This window comes from Anas acuta, chromosome W (genome assembly GCF_963932015.1).
Source record: "Anas acuta chromosome W, bAnaAcu1.1, whole genome shotgun sequence".
In the NCBI taxonomy this organism is placed as follows: domain Eukaryota; kingdom Metazoa; phylum Chordata; class Aves; order Anseriformes; family Anatidae; genus Anas; species Anas acuta.
Genome location: NC_089016.1, coordinates 23583366 through 23609164, shown reverse-complemented (window position 1 = coordinate 23609164; position 25799 = coordinate 23583366). Strand labels below are relative to the sequence as shown.

At 45.7% G+C, this 25799-nt stretch overlaps 1 protein-coding gene and 1 long non-coding RNA gene across 2 annotated transcripts in view; both read right to left on the bottom strand.

Annotated features, from left to right (window-relative positions):
* Positions 1-2084: 2084 nt before the first annotated feature.
* Positions 2085-5410, bottom strand: LOC137847281 (adenosine 5'-monophosphoramidase HINT1-like). Its single transcript, XM_068665570.1, has 3 exons — positions 5268-5410; positions 2954-3059; positions 2085-2249 (listed from the first exon to the last, which is right to left on the bottom strand). The coding sequence occupies exons 1-3, from the start codon at positions 5402-5404 to the stop codon at positions 2130-2132; spliced, it is 363 nt and encodes a 120-aa protein (XP_068521671.1). The 5' UTR covers positions 5405-5410; the 3' UTR covers positions 2085-2129.
* A 1328-nt stretch (positions 5411-6738) lies between these two features.
* The window catches only part of LOC137846978 (uncharacterized), a 38968-nt gene continuing 19907 nt past the window's right edge, over positions 6739-25799 (bottom strand). The window contains exon 2 of the long non-coding RNA XR_011090693.1: positions 6739-14365. This is a non-coding gene — a long non-coding RNA (uncharacterized lncRNA). The remainder of the gene's footprint in view (positions 14366-25799) is intronic.

The window sequence follows — 25799 nt, the reverse complement described above, 5'->3', positions numbered from 1 at the left end:
AAGGAGGGGGAGCGAGAGAGCGGTTGTGGTGTTTAGCTGCCTAGCACGGTAAAGCCACCACAGGAAGTTCCGCACCAATGTGCGAAAGAACAGCTTCACGGTGCGGGTGACGGAGCACTGGAACAGGCTGCCCAGGGAGGTTGTGGAGTCTCCTTCTCTGGAGATGTTCAAGGCCCGTCTGGACGCCTACCTGGGCAGCCTGCTCTAGGGAACCTGCTTTGGCAGGGGGGTTGGACCCGATGATCTCTTGAGGTCCCTTCCAACCCCTACGATTCTGTGATTCTGTATAAACAGGAGTAAAAATACACGCGTTGATAGCGATAGGACAAGGGGGAGTGGTTTTAAACTAAGACAGGGGAGATTTAGGTTAGATATTAGGAGAAAGTTTTTCACTCAGAGGGTGGTGAGGCACCGGAACGGGTTGCCCAGGGAGGTCGTGGATGCCCCATCCCTGGAGGCGTTCAAGGCCAGGCTGGATGCAGCTCTGGGCAGCCTGTTCTAGTGGTTGGCAACCCTGCCCAATCTATGCTTCTATGATATGCTCTTTGAAAGCATACAGGCTAAAAGAAGGGTCAGATTGGTGCCTCGGGGGCAAGTTTCTTCGCCTTCTGCGGTTGCCTAACAGTGCCTCTTAAGCAGAGAGATTACCAGTGGTCTTCCTCCTCTACTGTCTCGGGAATTAAACATCTTTTGTAAAAGAATACAAGCGCTGATAGCATTAGCTAGACCGACCGGGGAACAGTTGAACATGTAAATACTTACTCAAGGTCCACTTGAGCACGTTTCTTTGAGCAGTTCCATCGGCTCTTCTAGGTCAACAAAACAGATCAATGAAAGAGACCAAGGGAAAATACGGAAATAGAACAGTTGGTCAAGTGCCAACTTAAGAAGCTTTCTCTGAAAGGGCAACAGCATCTCCACCTTCACCCACCCCTCCCCCCCAAACTAGTTGACTTGCACGACTATTTTCACGTGACCCCACAAACGGCAAATCCTATATTATTTCGAGTAGACCAAGGGCTGTTTCTTGGTTTGGTTTTTATCATTCAGCTTCCTCAAAAGACTTTAGTCATTCACAGCTGCAATCGTTAACCCCGCAAACAGATCCAGTAACAAAGATCATTTCTCCTGCTAACGAATCAAGTTTCTTTATGAGGAACGGAGTCACAAAAATCATCTCATTTAGCAAGTTTCAAACACTAAGAGTATTTAATAGCATTTTAACGTTCCCACGCTCCAGTAAGCCTTGAATGTAATCGCGATTAAACAAGGAGCAGAGCGAAGCCAGAGGTCTAACAAAGCACGAGAGGTGATCGCATTTAAAAGCCTTATGGTGCCTTTACCTAATCCTTCTTCTAGTTACTGAACAACGGACTTCGTTTAGGGGAAAAAAAAAAGACACTAAAAATAAATGCAAAAAAAAATAAAGAGAACGGCAGCCGAGTCTCGAACTTATCAGAAGCCGACTCAAGAATCCCAGAGCCTTCTACATCCTGTGGGAGGAATTCCTTCTCAAAGTTGCGAAAGCCACGAGGAGGACTGAAAAGAAAGCGGTAGCAAAACTCCTAGGGTAGTCAAGAACAGGCTGACAAGCACCTGTCAGAAATCACACCCGGTAGAGCTTGTTCTGCCTCCTCCTCGGGACAGGGGCAGACAACAGACAATGCCTGGAAGCTTTCTTCCAACCTTATTCTTCTCTGGTTCTACATCTGCCAGTCCTCAACACGGCTATTTCGCAATAAAAGCGTGCCCTTTTATTTGGGAGCAGGGGGAAGATAGCAAGGCCTCAAACACACAGCACATCCTAGATCGTCTTAGGAAGACGGAGACCCACAGGACCGCCGAGCGCTTCTAGCTTCGCGTTCCAAATGAATGGGCAAACCACCACCTACACGACACTGTCAACGGACCAAAACATTCTACACACGTGCGCTCCAGGGAGACGCCGTTTTAACTTGCGGAACTATTTCCATCGGTAAGACACGCAAGACAGAGGTGATATCCCCATGCTCCATCTTTATTGTGCAAACGCTGCTCAAAGCTCTTTCTTACCCTCCATAGACAGCCGTCCAAAAAAAATAATAAATCAAACATCAACAGGGGCTAGACTGATGGGCAACATATGAAACCTATTCGGCGGCGATAGTCTGAAGGGCCCGAGGGTGGGCATTCACAGCCATCCGGAATCCATTGGTCAGGTCCAGGTTAGCAGCACACTTCTTGCCAACAACCACGAAACGCCCAAGAAGCTGGAAAAAGGAAATAACGTCACCTAACGTGCTGCGCCACGACGCACAGAATGAACGCGAGCAGAGAACCACCCACAGAACACGGTTAGCTAATCCTTCACAATTCAACCGCTGCTCTTTGAATTACCCTCTAGACAGTAACAGACTACAAAACAGTCACAGAAGCTGAATTTGTCTCGGGGCTTAAAGCCCCCGTCATAGCTTCGGGCAACGTAAGCCGCTCTGGCGGAAAATAAAAGCTTCACGGTGCCTTTTCTCTTGCGTGAGCTCACAGAGCCTTGGAACTTGACTTGCATAGCTAACAGCAAAACAAACACCCAAGCGCCGCTCAAACAGCTTTCCCTTTCCTCGCCTCTGACCTGACCAAACCCCAAGCCCTCTTCTGCATAGTCAAGGCACCACCCCCGCTGTCCGGAAACCGTGAAAACGGGCATCAGACCGCACGTCGGAACAACGCTGCTTTTTGCACTGCAAGCGCGTAGCTGGAGACGAGCATCGCTTTATATCACTGCTCTCAGTCAAAAAGCTCAGCTCCATTACAAGCTAGAGGCGAAAGACTACAGCATCGGACAACCCCAAATAGCCTACTGTGCGCCCCTCTGCAACATCCAGAGGAAAAGAGGGGACGGGAAAGAGTCTAGGAAGTTACAAACCAGTTACAGGTACAGCCAGCCTAGCGAACAGAAAGCTCCCACAGTACTCACGGGTCCGCCAGAATCTTCTGCTTCACATAACCGGACAACTACCTTCTCAGGAAGGACTAGGAAAAAACACTGGAGCCTGAGGCGAACTATCACGGAACGCAAGGCACTGGAGGAAGAGTAAACAGTTAAAACGTAGTCGGCTTCAGAGAAAGGCAACAGCTTAAGCAAATCACTATGCCCCACTGAACTCGCCCTACCAAAGCAGATTATCAGGCGCCCCAAACGCGCACGACAAAACAGCCATTCTTCTTAAGCGAGCTTTGAATAGGCAAAGTTCTCTACCTTCTACGCACAAGACACACAAGCGGCAAACAATGGCTAACCGTCCTTCGGTTACGTCCAAATGTTGCCTCGGCCAGAAGCAGGAAGGCATCTTCAAAGAACCTGGAGTAATCCGGCTGAGGCCGTATTAACTCTCCGTCCTCGAGAACGCCACCTACTCAGGGGAAGGAACGTTCCAAATTAGCCCGTTACGGCCGGCCTGACGTCAGACACCTCCAGACCGAGGCCAAGGCATCACCTTCGAAACACGAATACCACCGACCTGTAGGAAACCATCAACTCGCAACTAATTGCGAGGGAACTCCCCAAATCACCAGCAGACAGAAACTGCATATGGCACCAGAAGCAGGATCCAGCGCGCAAGGTGACGGGGGCAGCGAGACAGCCGAGTACTTCAGGTTAGCGACTTCCGCTATTTTTATTTGTTTTAGATGCGACTGAAACACTGCCGATAAGACTCGATTCCACAGATGCTTTGTACTTCTTACTCACCATCGCCTTTCACTGCACGACAATCGAGAATTATAAGCCTTCCTCACACTCCTCCCTATAACATCGCTCAACCGTGAAACAGGCCTTCGGTACAGTGAGCTAAGCAAATTCAAGACCACTCGCTAGAGCCAACTACGCTCCAGAAGTGGTTCTAAGCCCCCCGCCCCCTCCCCCCGCCTCAAGTTAAGACCAAGCGAGAAACTGCAACTAATTCGTCCTCCAGGAAACGTGTCGCACTAAGAGCGGTCAGAGTAGGTTGTCTGCTCTCAAGTCACTCATCAGACTCAAGTTAACGGCCTGGTTCTCCAATCAAGCACAGCGTTCATGTTACATACGTTGCTGCAGCCAGTACGGCCAAGTCAAAACAGATGCGCGCACGCGCACACACACACACACACACACACACACACACAGACTCCTCGCGCAGCCTTCAACACGAAGGAGACAGGAAACGCGCCCTTTCGTAAAGGCAGGGCGCTACCGCAAGCATGGTTTCCGGAGAGCAGTTGAACGCTTCCAGTACTCCAAACGGGCGGCAGCTGCAACATTACCGAGACCTATTAAGAAAGCGCTGTTCCAAGCAACGCGTCAACGCTTTGAGCAACCCGATCTAGTGAAACACGTCCCTGACCGCGGCAGGCGGGTTGGGCTAGATGATCTTTAAGGGTGCCTTCCAAGCCTAACCATTCTACGAGTCAGCACGCAGAGCGGGCAATGCAGCCCCTTTCACTAAGGGCCTGTTTTCCACGCTGCAGATAAACCCTGCCGTCAGAAGCAGAGGAAATCCCTAACTGTCCTATCTTTAGCATTTCAAATTTAAGAACAGCAACAACGGTTAGGCTGGACACTAACTTAAAGTTAGCACCTTGCAGATAACATCTGCAACTTTTTCATAACTCTCCGCAGCTGCTCACTTAGCTCCTAGCACGTTGCGGCGCACCAGCATCAGTGAACCTTGCCAGCATGCTCTTATCACGGCCCACCTCCAGCACGGAAATGAGAGCTGGGAAGCTCTCGCAGCCTGCGGGATTGACTGGTTTCTAGGCGTTTAAGAAAGCTAGGTAAAGCTGCAATTCTTCCCTTTCACAAGCCACTTTGGAGAGAGCGTGCGCTCGTGTGCGCGGTGGGGGTGGTGCCATAACCAAAGCCTAGCACAGCCGAGCCGGGGCGTCTCTGCAAGGCTATCAGCAGCGCAGAAACGACTGATTACGGTCACTACTGCGATGCTCACTGCCTATATGCATACAGTCCGAACCCCCAAGGAGACCGACTGCGCCGGCGACCCAGTACGCGCCGTGGCACCCCGGGGGCAGGCACCGAAGAAGCGCGGCGTTTTAGAGGCGCTGCAGTAGAGAGCGCCACGAGCCGGAGAGACCCCGACCGACCGACCGACCGACCGACCGTCCCTCCCTCCCTCCCGCAGCAAGGCCACCACCCGCCCTGCCGCACTCCCGGGACCCGCGACGGGCCCTCGTTTCAGAGGGCCTGCGAGCGGCCGAGGGAAAGGAAGGAAAGACTCGCACAACAACGCCGCGGCTACCTCCTCGTCCACGACCGCTCATCCTCACGGAGAACGTTGGCGGGGACCTCCTTGCCCTTGCAGGCGACCTCTCCGAAAGCAGCGGCAGCGCCGCCACCGGGCCAGGCGGCCTGCGCCCTAACAATCCCGTCGGCCATGACGGCGCCCGCTCGGTACAACGCCCCCTCACTTCCCGCACTCGGCCCGGCCCTCCGCGGCGCTCATTGGGCCGACAGATCGCCGCCGACCGCCCCCGCGCCTCGATTGGCTGCCTCGCCTGCCCTCTTCCCTTGTCCCCGCCCTCTCGGCGGCTCCGCTCCCGTCGACCCGGTGCTTATCGGCGCTCAGGGAGGTCGCGTGCCCTCGGGGCGCGGAGGGAGCCGACCGGGAGGGAGGAAGTGGGCGCCCGAAAACGGGCTGGGCGGCTCCGCGGAGGGAATCTGGGCCCTGCACGGCTGGGAAACGAGCTCCACAGAACAGGCGCTCCGCTCATAGAATCAGAGCGTGGCTTGGGTTGGAAGGGAGGGTGAGAAACGCTCCGTAGCCGATAGCTTAGGCTCAGGCGAGGATCTCAGCGAAGTAGTAATTTACTCGCGATTGATTGCAATGGCGGGCGCCCCACAAGCAGGAGAGCGCGCCTACTAGTTCCAAAACACAGTTTATACGCTTTTTGATGACAGGACCCTCCCCTGTTTCCCCACTGAGGGGGTAATCCAGGTTCACAACCTATCTGATGTGGTAATGTTTCTTCACTTATCTGACTTGACACCGCCATTTTCACCTAATTGTCCTAAGGAGTCCGGTTGTCTGCATTTTACGAGGTCGCCTGCTAAGCTTCTTATCACTGCAAGCATATCTCAGTACCAAGTTCCTTCCCTCTAAACAACGGAACTCTGCAAAAACAACATTTCTATTCCCACAACAGGTACCGCAGGTATTTGCATTCCTTGTATAACCGAGTGTATTGGTCTGGTAAAACATGGAATTATTAAAATCCTCCACATATCCCCCCAGTACAACCATCCCACTTTTAGTAAGCCAATCAACACCCATAAAGCCCCCCCCCCCCCCCGATAATCCTCCTAGCTCGATTCCATTGCGAGTTTGAACTGGGGCATGTGCAATTTTCTTCGTTTCTTTCACAAGTTCATTTACAGCTTTTCCTTCTGTTGTGGTTTAACCCGGCCGGCAGCTAAACACCACACAGCCGTTCGCTCACCCTCTCCCCTCCCTCTCTGGGATGGGGAGAGAAACGGGAAAGCGAAGCCCGTGAGTTGAGATAAAGACAGATAAATAAAAATAATAACAATAAAGACAATCGTTATGATAATAGTATTACTAATAATAACGTGTATGAAACAAGTGATGCACAATGCAATTGCTCACCACCCGCTGTCCGATGCCCAGCCTAACCCCGAGCAGTCCAGCCCTCCTCCCAGCTCTTGCTGCACCCCCAGCCTGCTCGCTGGTGATTCAAAGATCGAAGCCGAAATTCCTTTAAGTGGTATATTCTTTATTGCAGCGCTGGATGCACGGGGGATCTCTCCACCTATCGTGCATACCCAAAGCGGAAAGCAGTCTTGAATTTATACAATCAATCTATCAATATTCTACAAGCGCCTATACATATGCATTACCTATCCCCGCCTTCCCTCGCTTCTCATGCTAATTAGCCTTTTGGCACCTTGCGCCTGCGTAGAGCCTCCCAAGAATTGTGGGCAGGGGTCTTTGGGACGTGGGCAGGGGTCTTTGGGAGGAAGACCCCGAGTCTTCCTCACAGTGTACTTTTCACCTTTGGTCAGGAATCTGCTGAATTGGCACGTTTCTTAATTGCGAGAGCTGGTTGTTGCCAATTCTTCCGTTTATTGTATCTTTATAATGAATTCCAATGTCCAATTTTGAGATTTATAGTCCTTACATTTGTTTCTCTGTCCGTCTGCCGCTTCCTTATCATGAGTTCCAGTGTCTTGTTTCGAGATATACAGTCCATGTCTGGGGACTGTCCTTGCCTCCCCAATGCCTCCCGAATACCTCCTTAATCAATCCCCCCTTTTCTTTTCCCATGCAAATTCTTTTGCATCAGATACTTTCATTATTTACAGTAACACAACAAAGCAGGCATCTAAACAACATGCACACAAATATTCCTAACACTACTAATGTGATTAGAGCAATGAACACTTGTTCCAAGCATTGGAAGTTGGGCAACCAGGAGGTTAACTTATTCCATATTTCACTAAAACTCCATGAAAGATCATCTTTACTGATCTCATGTAGGACCCTTGTCTGCTTCCATATTTCTTCCAGGTCGGTAGAGATCCTTCCACTCTGATCTACATACATACAACAACTTGTATTTATTACTGTACAGACTCCCCCTTGAGCGGCCAGTAACAAGTCTAGGGCCATCCGATTTTGTAATACTACCTGTGATAAACTAGGTATCTCTTCTTGTTGAGCCTTTATAGCATCCAGAGTTTTGTTTTCTAACTTCTCTATAATTGCAGAAATATTAACTATCGCCTTTTCCAATTCACTCACTCCTAACCATGGGATAAACCATCGAACAAAACTATGAAAAGCGGTGTGTCTCCCTATCAATGGATTGTTAATTTTTCGTCTAATTCTCCGGATATGATTTCTGAAATAACCTCGAGGCGCTACATCATGTATGGTCAAATTGGGGACTACTGCTCCAAGAGTGCAAGTTCCCTTCCAATTCTCGGGCAAGACCTTACGGGCTGTATCATTGCATAGCCAATACCACCCTTTTCCTTCTGGAACCGGCCAGCTGGTTGAATTTGCTCAGCCGCTAGTCGTACTAATATCAATTGTTCGATTACAAGATGTCTGATTTCCCACATAAGTAGTATCCGTATTTATACAATCCTGTTTTCCCATACCCCTAGGTGGGTTACACCTTTGTACACATACATAGTAAGATTCCAACGGCACAAAGCTACTCACTTCTAGTTCCAAAACTTCTTCATATTTTCGACCCCAAGATGTGTTTTCCCACAAATTAGTCCAAGGTAAGTTTGCAGGCAAGGGAATCCTGATTAACGATACACCCTTATTCCCATGCTGTGGCAGATGGGTGCATACCCAACAGTTTGTCTTATTAATTACTTGAGAAATTGTTTGTATCAGGGACAGGTGTAAGTTCTCATCCCAAACTGCCCACCCCGAATCTGAGAACCACACCCCTGCAATCATTAGGATCTGGAAAACCATAATTTTGTTGGTCCAATTGGAGTGGTGGTCCATATCCTCGCCAGGGCCTTCTTCACCCTTGAATCGTGGATCCAAGCTGCTTGCTCCTTAATCTTAATGGCGGTGTGTGTTGTCAGTAATACCTGGTATGGTCCCGTCCACTTTCCTTCCGTTTTTCCTCTAGGGGTTGTCCTGAAAAAGTCTTTATATATATATAATCCCTGAGCTTAAAAGGGTGGATTGGTTGATCCAACCGTCTAGCCCAGGTCCTGAGAACAAATTTATGTACTTTATTTAATTATTTCTGAAGTTCAGTTATATATGCATATAAATATTCTAATCCTAACTGCGTTCGATCCTCTCCACTAAATAGAAATGGATACGGCCTTCCATATAAGATTTCAAAGGGACTCAAATTCCCTTTTATTCTAGGTTTAACTCAAATTCTAAGTAATGAGAATATCTTTAGAATCTTACTTATCTGTTGTACCACTTGCACACAAAAATGTGAAACTCTATCAGAAGACATTGCTACTAGAATCCCAAAGCATGGTATTATTTCATTTAACAAGACTTTAACCACTTCTTCTTGCTTTGTTTGTTCAACAGGGAAAGGCTTCAGGCCTTCCTGAAATCATGTCAGTCAGAACCAGTAAATAACAATACCCCCCTTTTCTAGGGAGTTCTGAAAAATCAATTTGCCACAGTTGCCCCGAATAATTTCCTTTACTGATTATTCCAAATTTTATTCTATTCTTGGTATTGGGGTTATTGTGTAAGCAAATGCTACATTGTTGAGTTACTTGTTTTATTGTTGTATATAAATTTTGTTCCACTAATGTCTGACTCAGGCTCTTATGCAATGTGTCAGCTCCCCGATGTGTTTTATTGTGTTCTGTAAGAACTATGGGCCATATCAAATTAGAGGGTATTATTACACAGTTATCTTTTAAATATACTCATCTATCTGGTTTCATTTTACCTTTCAAATCTTCAATTAATTTTAAGTCTTCTTTTGTATAATTTGGCTTTTTGGTTCATATATATAGTTTGGATTTTACCGTCTGGTATTAAAGACAATGCCTTCACCTCAGTTATTTCAGCTGCCTGTTTAGCCTCCTGATCTGCCAATCGATTTCCAATTTCAAAATCAGAGTTTCCCTTTTGGTGTCCTTGGCAATGCATCATAGCTACCTTTTCTGATTGTTTTACAGCCTGTAACAATTTTAAAATTTCTTCAGCATGTTTTCTTTTTGTTTTCCCTGAGCAGTCAGCAATCCACGTTCTTTCCATATCGCTCCATGAGCATGTACCACGCCGAATGCATATTTAGAGTCTGTCCAAATACTTATTTTCCTTCCTGCTGCTAGTTCCAGTGCTCGTGTAAGAGCAATTATCTCTGCTTTCTGGGCGGATGTCCCAGGGGGTAATGGTTTAGACTCGATTACCTGTTGAGTAGTTGTTATAGCATATCCAGCTTTACGTTGTCCTTGTGTAACAAAACTGCTCCCATCCGTGAACCAAGTTTCTTCTGCATCTTCCATGGGCTCCTCCTTAAGGTCTGGTCGGCTGGAATACACAGTCTCCATAGTTTCTAAGCAATCGTGAATCACAGGTTCCGCCGGAGCATCACTAAGAAAAGAGGCTGGATTCACAATATTAGTTATCACAATTTCCACATCGTCCTGTTCTACCAATATTGCTTGATATTTTAAAATCATCAATTCTTGTTTAAGTTGTTTAAAGACTTTTTGTGCTTCTCCAGTCCAGACTAACTTTGACTGGTTAATCTTTATCAATTCACATAGAGGCTTTACCAATCGTCCATAATTATAAATCCAAAGGCGACACCAACCTGTCATTCCTAGAAAGGTTTGTAGCTCCTTTACCGTTTGAGGTTCTGGAGTCCGGCAAATGACTTCCTTATGTTCAGTTCCTAGTTCTCGTTGTCCTCCCGAAATTTCAAATCCCAGATAGGTCACACTTTGTTGAGACAGCTGGACTTTCTGTCAAGAGACTTGATATCCATTTTAAACCCAGAAAATTAAGAAAACTTATAGTCCATTGAATACAGCTCCCTTTAGTCTCGGTAGCTATTAAGAGATCATCTACATATTGTAACAAAGCACCTTCAGTGTCCGGAGGCATCCATGTTTCGAGTTCCCTTGCTAATTGGTTTCCAAAAATAGTGGGGCTATTCTTGAATCCTTGAGGTAGTAATGTCCACGTAAGCTGCGTCTTTCTGCCTGAATTGGGATTTTCCCATTCAAAGGCAAATAGGTTTTGGCTTTCTGTGGCTAAGCCTAGGCAGAAGAAGGCGTCTTTTAAATCCAGTACGGTAAACCAGACTTGACTATTCTTTAATTTAGTCGGCAAAGTATAAGGGTTTGCCACTACTGGATGTATATCCTCAGTGATTTTACTTATGGCCCTCAAATCCTGAACTAACCTATAGCTTTTTTCATCTGCCTTTTTAATTGGCAATATGGGTGTATTGTATTCTGATTCACATTCAATCAATAATCCATACTGTAAAAATTTATCAATTATCTCTTTAATTCCTTTCCTATCTTCTATCCTCAAAGGATATTACTTAACCTTAACGGGTTTCTCTCCTGGCTTTAATTTAATAATTATTGGGGTCACATTTTTAGCTCTTCCAGAGACTTCAGTGGCCCAAACTCCTGGATATACTTGATTTATGATCTCTAAGGGTATTTCACTTTTAGGGTCGGTTTGTATTAGTGCCAGGCTTAACACATTTATTAGTTGTTCTTCTCCTATCCTTAATTCCATTTTCCTTTTTTTCGAAGATAATTTCTGCTTCTAATTGTTCTAACAGATCTCAACCTAATAGAGATTTTGGAGATCCAGGTAGATATAAAAACCTATGTATCCCCATTTGTTTCCTGTTATAAATGAGGTCTGAATTTTGTAATATTTATAAAACAAATATTTCTAAAAGGTATATAAAAGGCAAGTAAACAGCGCTGGGTGTGCAGGGAGTCTACGCTCCACCAACACGCACACACAAACATCAAACGTTCTAAATACATGTATACAGAACATTGCTTTACATAATAACCCGAGTATGCCTATACATACATACAATCAGGATAGGTAACAAACAATCCTTTGAGTTCCATAACTTAACAGTCCCCATTCTGCCAGCCTGTTCCTCTTCACTTCTTTTTCCTGCTTCTGTACCGATGTAACTTCATAGTGTTGCTTTTTTTTTTTTTTTTTTTTTTTTAAAAAAGCAGGTTCCCCTCTAATACCCTTCTCTCCACAGCAGTTCTTTTCAAAACAACTGTTTAATTAGTCAAACAACTTTGAATGTAACAACAACAGCAAACACCCAGAAACATCCATGCCTTAACGGCTGGAGAACAAGAAACCCCAGACTGCATGGAGTCTCCTGAATCACCCTTCTTTGTTAATATCAACCATTTTCTCGACACGAATTACCACTCCATATATAACATTTCCCCAACTTGTATTTCAAAGGTTCACAAAAATAAGCCTTTTCGGTTACACCCTTTTACGTTAACATAATCATTCCGTAAAGGCATTAATGCTTGATTTAGAACTGAATACGTTGCCCCATATCAATAAGAAATTTCACTTCCATTCCTCCCCTAGCTTCATTATAATCAGTGGAGGATCCGCTAGGGTAAATTCCCCAGGTCCCCGTTATTCCTGTTGAAATCAGGGACCAATGATTACCCTAGAAAAAGGCTAGTCCATTTGTCCTCCGAAGCCAGGTCCAAACCGTTTTATTTATTTATTTATTTATTTTCATTACATTTCAGAGTTGGTCCAAAAATTCCATAGGGGTTTCTTTTAGACCTTGTTGGAAGCATATTCTCAATTCCCAATTCATCCAGATTTTAGTATTTACTTAGCCGTTCATAATTTTAGGGATGATTAGGGTCTCAGTGGAGTCGGTCAGGGGAATGCAGTTGTCCACAGTTCCCTGAGCGGTCCCATCGGTAATCTGAGCTCGCACATGAACTCAGGTTGTTTTAAGAGTTAACTGTTTTTCTGTTTCCATAACAACTCTCTCTCTCGGACCCATCATGATCCATTTGCCCCAAAGGGCTAACACCCATGATTTTAAGATCTCTGCCTAGAGCAGAGGCAGAACTATTAACATTCCTACATCCTCCTTCCCTGCTCATTCAACTTCAAACACCTTTAACACTTTCAACAACCCTTTTAACACTTCCTTTATCTTTCTCCAGCCTGTACTTCTCTAATGCCAACGTCAAAGGCTCAGTCAGGGGCCAACTTAATTCCGTACCTTTTCCCACCAAGATGCTGAAACAACATCAGTATACAACATTTCATCCTATTCTCCTTCTCAAAACCAACATTAACTGTAGCAAAACATTAGAGTTTAAAGTTCCATTTAGGGGCCACTTTTCTCCACATTCCAGCTTATAAAGCAGCCACCATTGATTACAATATTTTATCAATGTTTTCCTGTTCACACTTCCACCGGCAGATCCTCCAATATCCTTCCAGTAACTCAAAACACATCCTAACGCACTTTTCTTAGGAATTTCACTGCTTACTCGCCCCCCCATTTTCCAGTTTACACTTTCAGAATACACGTGTTACTTACAAAAGCGTATCACAAAAACGTATCGCTCACAAAATTACAGGCACGCAATATCTTTCAGTAGCGATGTCACAAAGCTACTATTACCAGCAATATTGCTAAAATCACAATAACAATAGTCAGAGTCAAATTCCACATGCGATAAGTCAGAAAACCGAACTGTGTAACACCATAACGATATCTTTCTTATAACAATGCCACGAACCTACTATTACCACCAGAAAAATAGCCAAAATCACAGTAACAATAACCAGAGTTAAATACCATACTCCATGAGTCAGAAAACCGAAATAAACAACACAATTCCAGATGGGGACCTTAAGGAAAGAGCTCACTTTAAGGTCCAAATATACTTATGGTGCTTACCACAAAGTATATACCAAACACTGCCTCGCAGAAGATCACCTTCCGACTTACAGACAGTTCCAGATACAGATGGACCTCAAGGTCCCCAAATATACTTGTGGTACTAACCACAAAGTATATACCAAACACTGTCCTGCAGAAGTCACCTTCCGACTTACTGGACAGTCCCAGATGACCGGTCTACCAGAAAACCAAACCAGAATAAAGAATATACTCACTTACAATGATGGGGTCCTTGTCTGCCTCCGCAGTGATCCGGTGAGTCGAGGAGTCCCTCCGGGAAATCCCGGGGGTACCCTAGGGAGTCCTGTCCCCAGCGGGTCCTGCGGACCGGCAGAGAGGTTGTCCCATCTGGGGTGCCAGATTGATTCAAAGATCGAAGCCGAAATTCCTTTAAGTGGTATATTCTTTATTGCAGCGCTGGATGCACGGGGGATCTCTCCACCTATCGTGCATACCCAAAGCGGAAAGCAGTCTTGAATTTATACAATCAATCTATCAATATTCTACAAGCGCCTATACATATGCATTACCTATCCCCGCCTTCCCTCGCTTCTCATGCTAATTAGCCTTTTGGCACCTTGCGCCTGCGTAGAGCCTCCCAAGAATTGTGGGCAGGGGTCTTTGGGACGTGGGCAGGGGTCTTTGGGAGGAAGACCCCGAGTCTTCCTCACAGTGTACTTTTCACCTTTGGTCAGGAATCTGCTGAATTGGCACGTTTCTTAATTGCGAGAGCTGGTTGTTGCCAATTCTTCCGTTTATTGTATCTTTATAATGAATTCCAATGTCCAATTTTGAGATTTATAGTCCTTACATTTGTTTCTCTGTCCGTCTGCCGCTTCCTTATCATGAGTTCCAGTGTCTTGTTTCGAGATATACAGTCCATGTCTGGGGATTGTCCTTGCCTCCCCAATACCTCCTTAATCACTGGCAGGACAGAGTGAGAAGCTGAAACGCCCTTGGCTTGGCCTAAGCACTGCTCTGCAACAATTAAAACATCAGCATGTTATCAGCACTCTTCTCATCCTAAGCCAAAACATAGCATTCTACCAGCTACTAGGAAGAAACACCTTCATCACCAATCTATAAAACAGCAATTACTAAGGTTAAATTTTCCACAGACTTCTCCTTCTTGCGCAAATAATCCAAAGCTAAGCGATTTTGATACAAAGCAGTCCTCATCTTAGTATTTTGCCTTGCAATTAATCCAAGTGCATCTCCGGTTTTATTTACAACTATTTCTATTACAGCTTCTAACCTAATTATTCTATTAAGCATATATATTGGGGTCCTATAGCCCCAGGATCCGTCTTCTGCCCACGTAGCTGGATCATGTTATAAGTAGCTCAGTCCCAAAATAGGATTATAATCAAAGTTTACAATTTATTAAAAGAATAGAGGTAAGCAAACAGCGCTGGGTGCGCCGGGAGTCTCCGCTCCACCTGGTCGCACACCCGTTACATCAAGATGCTGATTTTTTATGCTCCTAGACTAATACATATTCATTACTATTTCTAAAAAAAAAAACAAACAACGGAGTTATTATAATTAGTTCCGGAATCTGAACCCTCCTACTGGAGCATGCGTATCAGTCTCTGGTGCTCCCTCTGGGGGTCTTTCATGATGAAGGCTCATAGTCTTCCTCTCAGGCTTTTTTTTTTTCTTGTCCTTCTTCGTTGTACTCCTTGGCTGTATGTCAAAAGCTTGCACAGCGTTCCCTGCAAGCTTTGTCTTTTAGCCGTCCTTCAGCTTTTCCCTTCTCCCTAATCTCCTGGCCAGATATCAAGATATCAGGGGCTTGCATAGTGTCCCATTCAGAAGTCATAACAGTTAGCAGTTGTTCTGAAACCCCCAGGTATCAGAGACTTCAAGGAAAGAACATACGAATACATTTTCCTTCAAGCTCTCTATTGACACACATTGTTAAAACATTCCTCACAATCCCTTATCTTCTTTTTAATATCCTCAATTCGTGTCTCTTTTTCAACTTTTGTCATTAATAACTGGAGTTCATCAGTCCGTTCTCAGAGGGTCCAATTCTTAAGCATCATAATTGACTTCCTTTTTTAATGAAGTCATTACAAATGTACTATTTATCATCCAGCGCATCAATAATGTAAAGCAAGGTATCATACAAGGTATGAATAATAACATCATTACAGCACATAAAAATAAAAATAACATCCTTCTAACCCATGGTCCACCAGGCAGCCATGAAAATAAATCCCAATCCATACCCTTCCAAGTTTGTGCTGGGACGTGGGCCAATTTTCTAATTTCTCTTGTTATCTGTTTAACCACTTTCCCATTACCGTCAATTTGTAAGCAACAATTAGAATCATTTAGTTTCCCACCCCCACCCCCCCCCCTTCTGCTAGTAAATAGTCTAAAACCATTCTATGTTGAAAAATAGCATTCCTCATCTGGGCGGACTGGTCAGCTAAAAGATCCAAAGCTGTCGCTGTTTGATTGCTTATTATTTCGAGGACAGCTTGCAACCTAATTATTCGATTCAAATTATGAAGAGGTTCTCGGGCTCCAGATATTACCTCATTCGGGTTCCGGGTAGCCGGTCCATAATACTGTATGATTCTTTCAGGGGGCCATTCATTTTCTCTCCGTTTTTGAGCACTACCTCCGGCTAAGGAAGCATCAATAGATCGTTTTTCTCTATTCAGATCATCATATAATTTTATTCCTAAGTGATTTCCTTGTATTTGTGACAATAAAAAGAACAAGGGTCTTATGTACCCCACATAGCATATTCCTGACCAGTCCTTTGGTAGCCTTTTATAGGCCTGTTTGCCACACACCCAATAATGAGCCCACGTCCCATTTGGAAAAGGACCGTCCCGTTCTCTTTTATTCCTTGGGGCGTGAAAATACAAAGTGTTTTCATTACCAAGTGGTCCTGTTACAATGTTTGCCCCATTAGTACTCATATATATACACCTCCAAGCTCCCGCACTAGATTCCCACTCACAATTACGACTAAGTTCTCCTTCACGACTTGTCATATTACGAGCTGACCAGAAACGTTTAAAGAACACTTGTGTCCCATTCTCATTTTGCCACCTCCAGCGGTAGACTCTTTACCACATGCTGCTCCCTAGTGGTGTTATCACGCTGACAACTCAGGATTTGAACGTCAAATTGTCCCTTTGATTGTGCTCTTGCCATGGCTTCACATCCAGGTCCAAAAAACATCTTATATGAGCATTTCAGCCAAGTCCCATTTTTCAGCTGGACATGCGTAGCATTCCATTTCCCTTTACTTGCTGTACAGTTTCTAGGTCCACATTCAGGATCAGTACATTCATATCCAGGAGATAGAGCCCATTTACAAATGCTTTTTCCCACCTTTACTGTTCCTGTTCTGTTTAAACAGTATATACCTTTCTCTGACGAGTGCAACTGCCACGGGCCTTCTTCCCCTTTCCAGAATTGTGTACCATTATGAACTTCACTCAAATTACTAACCCACCCCTTAGGTTCAACCGGGCCAGCTACCCAGGGCCAACTTTCAGCTCCCCCTGGTCCCCCACAAACCCAGCAATTGCTAAGGTTAAAAGCCTTGGCCACTTCCTCCCCCAGAATGAAAAAGTTATTCCCATGGCTTAATTGCCCTTGTAAAAATAGTACCAGGAAGTATAACATCCTTCTGCGTCGTCCAGGGGGTATCGTGGGGGTGTGAGAAATGCCTTCAATCAAGGGGTTGGGCCCACTTCCAGGATCTATTTGAGCTTGGGTTACTGTTCAGCCTTTGAGGGTGATCCAGCTCCTGGAAAACTAATTACAATAGGTTAAAAAAAAAACCTTATTCATTATATACATATATCTTTGCTAGCTTGTTTGTTTCTTTTTCCTGGGACAACCTGGCTTTAGTGCGGGAGAAGTCCGGTCGAGGCCCTCTCACTCGGCGGTCAATACCCATAGGGGTTGCCTCCCTCGGTAGACCATACACACCGCAGTGGAGAGTCCTGCCCCGGTCTTGCCTTCTCCCTTTCTTCCCTTCAGGCTTGTCCCCTTCTTCTGGCATCCTTAATTTATGCAGAGCCTTATTGCCAGAACATTAGTTCTTTTTTAGCTTTAATTTCAGTTCCCCAGGAGCGGACTCAACCCTCCAAGTTTTGGTATTTATTGGTCCTTTTACTCTGGATGCATGGGTCCAACCCCTTTCTGCTGTTCTCACAGCTGTTTCAGTGGTAAGTGAAACAAGGTACGGTCCCTCCCACCGGGGGTGCAATGATTCTTCTCTCCAGGTTTTTATTAAGACCTTGTCCCCTGGTTGTATCTTATGAATAGCAAATCCTAAAGGTGGTGTCTGAGCCATCACTCCAATTTCTCTTAGCTCTTGCAATCTTTTCCCAACAGTAATTATGTATTTCTGGATACTACGATCCTCAACTACATTGTTTCCCAGAGGCATTCCCTATGAATAAGGCATACCATATAACATTTCATATGGCGATAATCCAGTCTCACTGTGTGGTTTAGTTCTTATGTTTAGAAGTGCCAATGGTAAGCATTTCATCCAGGGCATTTGTGTCTCGATCATTGATTTAGCCAATTGTTGGTTTTTTTTTGTTGTTTGATTCAATCTTTCTACTTTCCCTGAGCTTTGTGGGTGCCATGGAGTATGATATTCACAGAATCACAGAATTTCTAGGTTGGAAGAGACCTCAAGATCATCGAGTCCAACCTCTGACCTAACGCTAACAGTCCCCTCTAAACCATATCCCTAAGCTCTACATCTAAACATCTTTTAAAGACTTCCAGGGATGGTGACTCCACCACTTCCCTGGGCAGCCTGTTCCAATGTCTAACAACCCTTTCGGTAAAGAAGTTCTTCCTAACATCCAACCTAAAACTCCCCTGGCGCAACTTTAGCCCATTCCCCCTCCTCGTCCTGTCACCAGGCACGTGGGAGAACAGACCAACCCCCACCTCGCTACAGTCTCCTTTAAGGTACCTGTAGAGAGCGATAAGGTCGCCCCTGAGCCTCCTCTTCTCCAGGCTGAACAAGCCCAGCTCCCTCAGCCGCTCCTCGTAGGACTCGTTCTCCAGACCCCTCACCAGCTTCGTCGCCCTTCTGTGGACTCGCTCAAGCACCTCCATGTCCTTCTTGGAGCGAGGGGCCCAAAACCAAACACAGTACTCGAGGTGCGGCCTCACCAGAGCCGAGTACAGGGGGACAATCACTTCCCTAGCCCTGCTGGCCACACTGCTTCTTATACAAGCCAGGATGCCGTTGGCCTTCTCGGCCACCTGAGCACACTGCTGGCTCATATTCAGCCGACTATCAACCAATACTCCCAGGTCCTTCTCCGCCTGGCAGCTTTCCAACCATTCCTCTCCCAGCCTGTAGCTCTGCTTGGGGTTATTGCGCCCCAGGTGCAGGACCCGGCACTTGGCCTTGTTGAACTTCATGCAGTTGACCTCAGCCCATCGGTCCAGCCTATCCAGATCCTCCTGCAGAGCCTTCCTACCCTCGAGCAGATCGACACACGCACCTAACTTGGTGTCATCTGCGAACTTACTGAGGGTACCCTCAATGCCCTCATCCAGATCATCGATGAAGATATTAAAGAGGACCGGCCCCAGCACCGAGCCCTGGGGAACGCCACTAGTAACCGGCCTCCAACTGGATTTGACTCCAGTTACCACGACTCTTTGGGCCCGGCTATCCAGCCAGTTTCTAAGCCAACGAAGCGTGCGCCAGTCCAAGCCAAGAGCAGCCAGTTTCCTGAGGAGAATGCTGTGGGAAACGGTGTCAAAAGCCTTGCTGAAGTCAAGGTAGACCACATCCACAGCCTTTCCCTCATCCACCAAGCGCGTCACTTTGTCATAGAAGGAGATCAGGCTCGTCAAGCAGGACCTGCCTTTCATAAACCCATGCTGACTGGGCCTGATCGCCTGCTTGCCCTGCAAGTGCCGCGTGATGACTCTCAAGATAATCTGCTCCATGAGCTTCCCTGGCACTGAGGTCAAACTGACAGGCCTATAGTTCCCCGGGTCTGCCCTACGGCCCTTCTTGTAGATGGGCGTCACATTTGCTAGCCGCCAGTCAACTGGGACCTCCCCCGATAGCCAGGACTGTTGATAAATGATGGTAAGCGGCTTGGCCAGCTCCTCTGCCAGTTCTCTCAGTACCCTCGGGTGGATCCCATCTGGCCCCATCGACTTGCGCGCATCCAAGTGCCGTACCAGGTCACCAACCATTTCTTCGTGGATAGTGAGGGCCACATTCAGCTCCCCATCCCCTTCTGCCAGCTCAGGGTACCGGGTATCCAGAGAACAACCGGTATTGCCGCTAAAGACAGGCAAAGAAGGCATAAGCACCTCCGCCTTTTCCTCATCTTTTGTAACAAGGTTTCCCCCCCCGCATCCAGTAAAGGATGGAGATTCTCCTTAGAATTTTCCCACTGAATACCTAATTAGATTACCACACCGGAGGAAATATTCTAGCAGATAAAGAATACCACTTAGAATATTCCAATACCACTTAGAATATTCCCACTGAATACCTAATGATTGACAGAATAATCTTATTATTTTAGAAGCAAAGTGTGTGCCCTGAGCAGAATCAATGTACTGGATTATCCCGTATTTAGGTATCAGGTGTTCTAATAGAATTTTTGCCACCATTTGTGCCGTAGCTCGTGCTACGGGATAAGCTTCTACCCATTGCGTTAAGTGATCTACTATTACCAATAGATATCTTATCCTCCCTACCTGGGGCAATTCAGTGAAACCAACTTGTACCCTCTCGAAAGGCCTATAAGCTGTTTTTCTCCCTCCCGTGGCTGCTTGTCAAAACACTTTCTTATTTATCTTCTGACAAGTTAAGCAACGTGGTGTAATTTGCTTTGCTATTTCAAAAACAAGCAATGCAACCAAATTGTTTTAGTAAATGATCACTTAACACCTTTGTACCCCAATGTGTTTGGGCATGCAAACGTCCCAGTATTTGCTTATCGTTTAGAAGACCTCCGCACTCGCTTCGGAACTACGTTCCGTCTCAGTCACACTCTTACACACACACAGGCAACCGAATCCCACCCAACCGAACGGTACACGCCTTAAATGCTTACGACTCCGTCGTCTTCGTTCGGATCTTCGCGCGCAGAATTACGGGCAAAAACAATGCTGCAGCCGGCAAGGGAGCTCATAACAAAATCAAAATCTTTGCTTACCTTTATTCAGGTTCAAGATGGCATTGGTTCTGGACAGGAGCCACCAAATGGTGGGGGCGCCTCTCCTAGATTAAAATCCAGGAACCAAAACCATCCCGGACGAGCCCCCAAGTTGTTATAAATAGCTCAGTCCCAAAATAGGATTATAATCAAAGTTTACAATTTATTAAAAGAATAGAGGTAAGCAAACAGCACTGGCAAACAGCGCTTGGTGCGCCGGGAGTCTCCGCTCCACCTGGTCGCACACCCGTTACATCAAGATGCTGATTTTTTATGCTCCTAGACTAATACATACTCATTACTATTTCTAAAAAAAAAAAGAAACAACGGAGTTATTATAATTAGTTCCGGAATTTGAACCCTCCTACTGGAGCATGCGTATCAGTCTCTGGTGCTCCCTCTGGGGGTCTTTCATGATGAAGGCTCATAGTCTTCCTCTCAGGCTTTTTTTTTTTTCTTGTCCTTCTTCTTTGTACTCCTTGGCTGTATGTCAAAAGCTTGCACAGCGTTCCCTGCAAGCTTTGTCTTTTAGCCGTCCTTCAGCTTTTCCCTTCTCCTTAATCTCCTGGCCAGATATCAGGGGCTTGCATAGTGTCCCATTCAAAAGTCATAACAGTTAGCAGTTGTTCTGAAACCCCCAGATATCAGAGACTTCAAGGAAAGAACATACGAATACATTTTCCTTCAAGCTCTCCATTGACACGAATTGTTAAAACATTCCTCACAGATCATAATAGGCAAGACGCCTTCAATCAAGGGGTTGGGCCCGCTTTCAGGGTCGATTGGGGTTTGTGTTACCATTCAGTTCAGCCTGTCGGGGTGATCCAGCTCCTGGAAAACAAATCACAATTTTATATGGGTTTATAAAAAAGGTTCTTATGTTATTTTCTCGGGACAACCTGACCTTAGCGTGGGAGAAGTCGGGTCGAGGCCCTCTCACTCGGCAGTCAATACCCATAGGGGTTGCCTCCCTCGGTAGACCATACACACCGCAGTGGAGAGTCCTGCCCCGGTCTTGCCTTCTCCCTTTCCTCCCTTTAGGCTTGTCCCCTTTATTTGGCGTCCTTAATTCATGCAGAGCGTCACTGCCAGAACATTAGTTCTTCTCTAGCTTTAGTTTCAGTTCCCCAGGAGCGGACTCAACCCTCCAAGTTTCGGTACTTACTGGTCCTTTTATTCTGGATGTGCAGGTAAAACAAGGTACGGTCCCTCCCACCGGGGGTTCAATGATTCTTCCCTCCAGGTTTTTATTAAGACCTTGTCCCCTGGTTGTATCTTATGAATAGCAAATCCTAAAGGTGGTGTTTGAGCCATCACTCCAATTTCTCTTAGCTCTTGCAATCTCCTTCCAATAGTAATTATATATTTCTGCATGCTACGACCCTCAACTACATTGTTCCCTAGAGGCATCCCTTGAGAATAAGGCATACCATATAACATTTCATATGGCGATAATCCAGTCTCACTGTGTGGTTTAGTTCTTATGTTTAGAAGTGCCAATGGTAAGCATTTCATCCAGGGCATTTGTGTCTCGATCATTGATTTAGCCAATTGTTGTTTTATTGTTTGATTCAATCTTTCTACTTTCCCTGAGCTTTGTGGGTGCCACAGAGTATGGTATTCCCACTGAATACCCAATGATTGACAGAATAATCTTATTATTTTAGAAGTAAAGTGTGTGTCCTGAGCAGAATCAATGTACTGGATTATCCCGTATTTAGGTATCAGGTGTTCTAATAGAATTTTTGCCACCATTTGTGCCGTAGCTCGTGCTACGGGATAAGCTTCTACCCATTGCGTTAAGTGATCTACTATTACCAATAGATATCTTATCCTCCCTACCTGGGGCAATTCAGTGAAACCAACTTGTACCCTCTCGAAAGGCCTATAAGCTGTTTTTCTCCCTCCCGTGGCTGCTTGTCAAAACACTTTCTTATTTATCTTCTGACAAGTTAAGCAACGTGGTGTAATTTGCTTTGCTATTTCAAAAACAAGCAATGCAACCAAATTGTTTTAGTAAATGATCACTTAACACCTTTGTACCCCAATGTGTTTGGGCATGCAAACGTCCCAGTATTTGCTTCGCATAAGCTTTTGGCCGTATCTCTCGCCTGTCTGGCAGCGTCCATTTTCCTTGTTCTAACTTAGCCCCCATTTTCTCCTGTTTCGTTTGTTTGTTTTGTTTTGTTTTCCATTGCATTTCAAAGTTGGTCCAAAAATTCCATAGGGGTTTCTTTTGGACCTTGTTGGAACTGATTCTCCATTCCCAATTTAACCAGATTTTGGTATTTACCGTTCATTATTTCCGGGGTGACTATAGTCTCAGTGGGGGGTCGGTCAGGGGAATGCAATTGTCAGCAGTTCCCTGAGCGGTCCCATCGGCAATCTGAGCTCACTCATAAACTCAGGTTGTTTTAAGAGTTAGCTGCTCTTCTGTTTCCATGACAACTCTCTCGGACCCATCATGGTCCCTCTGCCCCAAAGGGCTCACACCGGTGATTTTGAGATCACAGCCTCCTGTTGAGGCAGAACTATTAACATTCCTACATCCTCTTTCCCTGCTCATTCAACTTCAAACAGCTCTGTTAAATACTACATGCCACACCTTTAACACCGTCGACAACTCTTTTAACACTTCCTTTTATCTTTCTCCAGCCTGTACTTTTCTCATGCCAACACCAAAGGCTCAGTCAAGGGCCAATTAATTCCACTCCTTTTCTCTCTAAGATGCTGAAACAACCTATCAGTATACTACATTTCATCCTATTTTCCTTCTCTCCTCAAAAACATTAGTTGCAAGATAGCCTTATAGTCGATTGATCCATAAAGTGGCCATTTAGCTTATGTAGTGGCCACCATTGATTGCAATACTTAGTGAAAGTCCTCTTCCTTTCCCTGCCCCCAGTTCTAACAATATCCTTCGAATGTGCCAATATGCACCCAAGGAGGCTTTCTTTAAAACGTCTTTGTTTTGGATGTTACCCGTTTCCTTGATTTCCCATTCCCTTTTATTTATTTGTTTATTACTATTCCTTACTAGTTACCGTCCTTTGCTTCAATTTCCACGCAAACCTTTTTACTGCGGGTTTTTTACCATCTTTTCCTAATCTTCTTCCCTAATGCCCCAATTCTCTGGGATTGAACGCTTCTTCCCACGTACAAACTTTACTATTTCAGATTATTAATGAGCCCCGTTCCAATCATAAAGCCACGGAACTTCAGGAAAACAGCTGAAGCACTCAGCCTTCCGTCTTCTAGACGAACATGACCACCGTTTCCACAAAATTGACATTTCAACAGGACCGAATTTCAAGCCGAATGCCGATTTTTCTCATGCGCTTTCTTAGTGAGCCCATACAAAACAAGGAATCACTCCTGTGTATCCGTCAATATGGGGGGTTTAAAAAGGTATTGAGGCCTAAATAAATTCGCTCTCCCCCTTCTTACCGAATTCCCAGGGCTCAAACCCGAACCACCAAAGAAATGACTCTCTCCGTTCTACCGCTTCGATAATCAGTCAGCCCCCTCCCCCTCTCCAGTACTTGGGAAACTGACCAAACACCACAGCAAATCCGCCAGGGCTTCTAAACTGTTAGTTACTTAGATAATGCTCCCGCCTTTTTTCTTGTCACACTCAAAGCATTTAAGAGCAAAACTAGGATCACAAGATACACTGCCAGGCCCATATATTGGGCACCACCAATCAACACTTGGATAAAACAGCACTTCTTTTCGGTCTGTCACGCACTTCGCTCGTCTCCGGCCCCTCCCCTCACGAAGAACACGGAACCGCGGATCGGAACTCCGCACTCGCTTCGCAGCGACGCTGCGTCTCACTCCCACAGCACAATCATGCAATCACACAGAGAGGCCTCTAGCACATCTCATTCATACCACAAGAATATAATTTAGAATGATAACCAACCAAACGAGTATTGTCTCTGACCGTGTTCTTCGTGGAGTGACTCATTCCACTTGGTTTCAAACCCTTACACTTACACAAATGCTTTCAACACAAAATACCTGGACGTTTAAGAATAAGACATACAATTATTAACACTCCAGTTAGTATCCCTCCAGCAGCTGAAAACATACCGCTTGTCCGCAGCTTCAGGAGGCCTTTGTCTGCTCCTGCGGTGAGCGGCCGAGAGTGGAGTCCCCTCCGAGCAAAACACTCAGGGTGCACCTAGGGGCGTCCGCTAATCATTATTCCTTAACGGACTTTCTGGTGGTATGTCTGGTAATTTGCTCCCTTTCTTCTGGTCCTTGGTCTTCAATTCTGTCTGAACCATCTAGGAATTTTACTATGGCAATTCCCACAGCCCTTGGTTACCTTAGTAAGAGGGTCTTGCAGGGGGTTTAGGACCTATCACCCACCCACAAATCCTATAGGAATCGCTTCGGTCCTTCACTGGCCAAGTCCCTCGCGGGAGACTGGAGCCGCGGTTAGAAGACCTCCACACTCGCTTCGGAACTACGTCCCGTCTCAGTCACACTCTCACACACACAGGCAACCGAATCCCACCCAACCGAACGGTACACGCCTTAAATGCTTACGACTCCGTCGTTTTTGTTCGGATCTCCGCGCGCAGAATTATGGGCAAAATACAGTGCTGCAGCCGGCAAGGGAGCTCATAACAAAATCAAGTTCTTTGCTTACCTTTATTCAGGTTCAAGATGGCATTAGTCCCGACCTGACTCGAACAGGAGCCACCAAATGGTGGGGCGCCTCTCCTAGATCAAATCAGAATTCAGGAACCAAAGCCATCCCGGACGAGCCCCCAACCGTTATAAATGACAATTCCCCCCTTTTCTTCTTTATAAACCGTTGATTTTTGAAAAACCTTTCTCTAAGGTGTAATTTGGTAGATTTCTTCTTCTCCTTCGCTTTCCATCTCCTCATTGTCACCTTATCTGAGTAAGGTGGTGGCTCCATGGTCATTTGTTTCAATAGTGCGGTTTCAGTTAACCACTGTACTAGTCCTCTTACATGGGGGATAATGCAGCAACCAATGGCCGTCAAAACTCCTACAACTACGATCAAGGATGTAAATATGCCTACTTTTTCTGCCAATTCACTGGCAAGGGTGGTAAGCCCTTGCAATGCTCTAGTTACTGAGCCATCTGGGGCAGTATTGCTGGGTATAAGAGTGC

Bases quoted from the DNA above. Each gene is read 5' to 3' on its own strand.
- LOC137847281 (XM_068665570.1), bottom strand. From the start codon at position 5,404: ATGGCCGACGGGATTGTTAGGGCGCAGGCCGCCTGGCCCGGTGGCGGC. The intron at 3,060-5,267 runs GTAGCCGCGGCG...CTCTTCCTCCAG, and splicing joins GAGCGGTCGTGGACGAGGAG to TGCCTTGCGTTCCGTGATAG. The intron at 2,250-2,953 runs GTGAGTACTGTG...TCCTTTTTCCAG, and splicing joins CAGAAGATTCTGGCGGACCC to CTTCTTGGGCGTTTCGTGGT.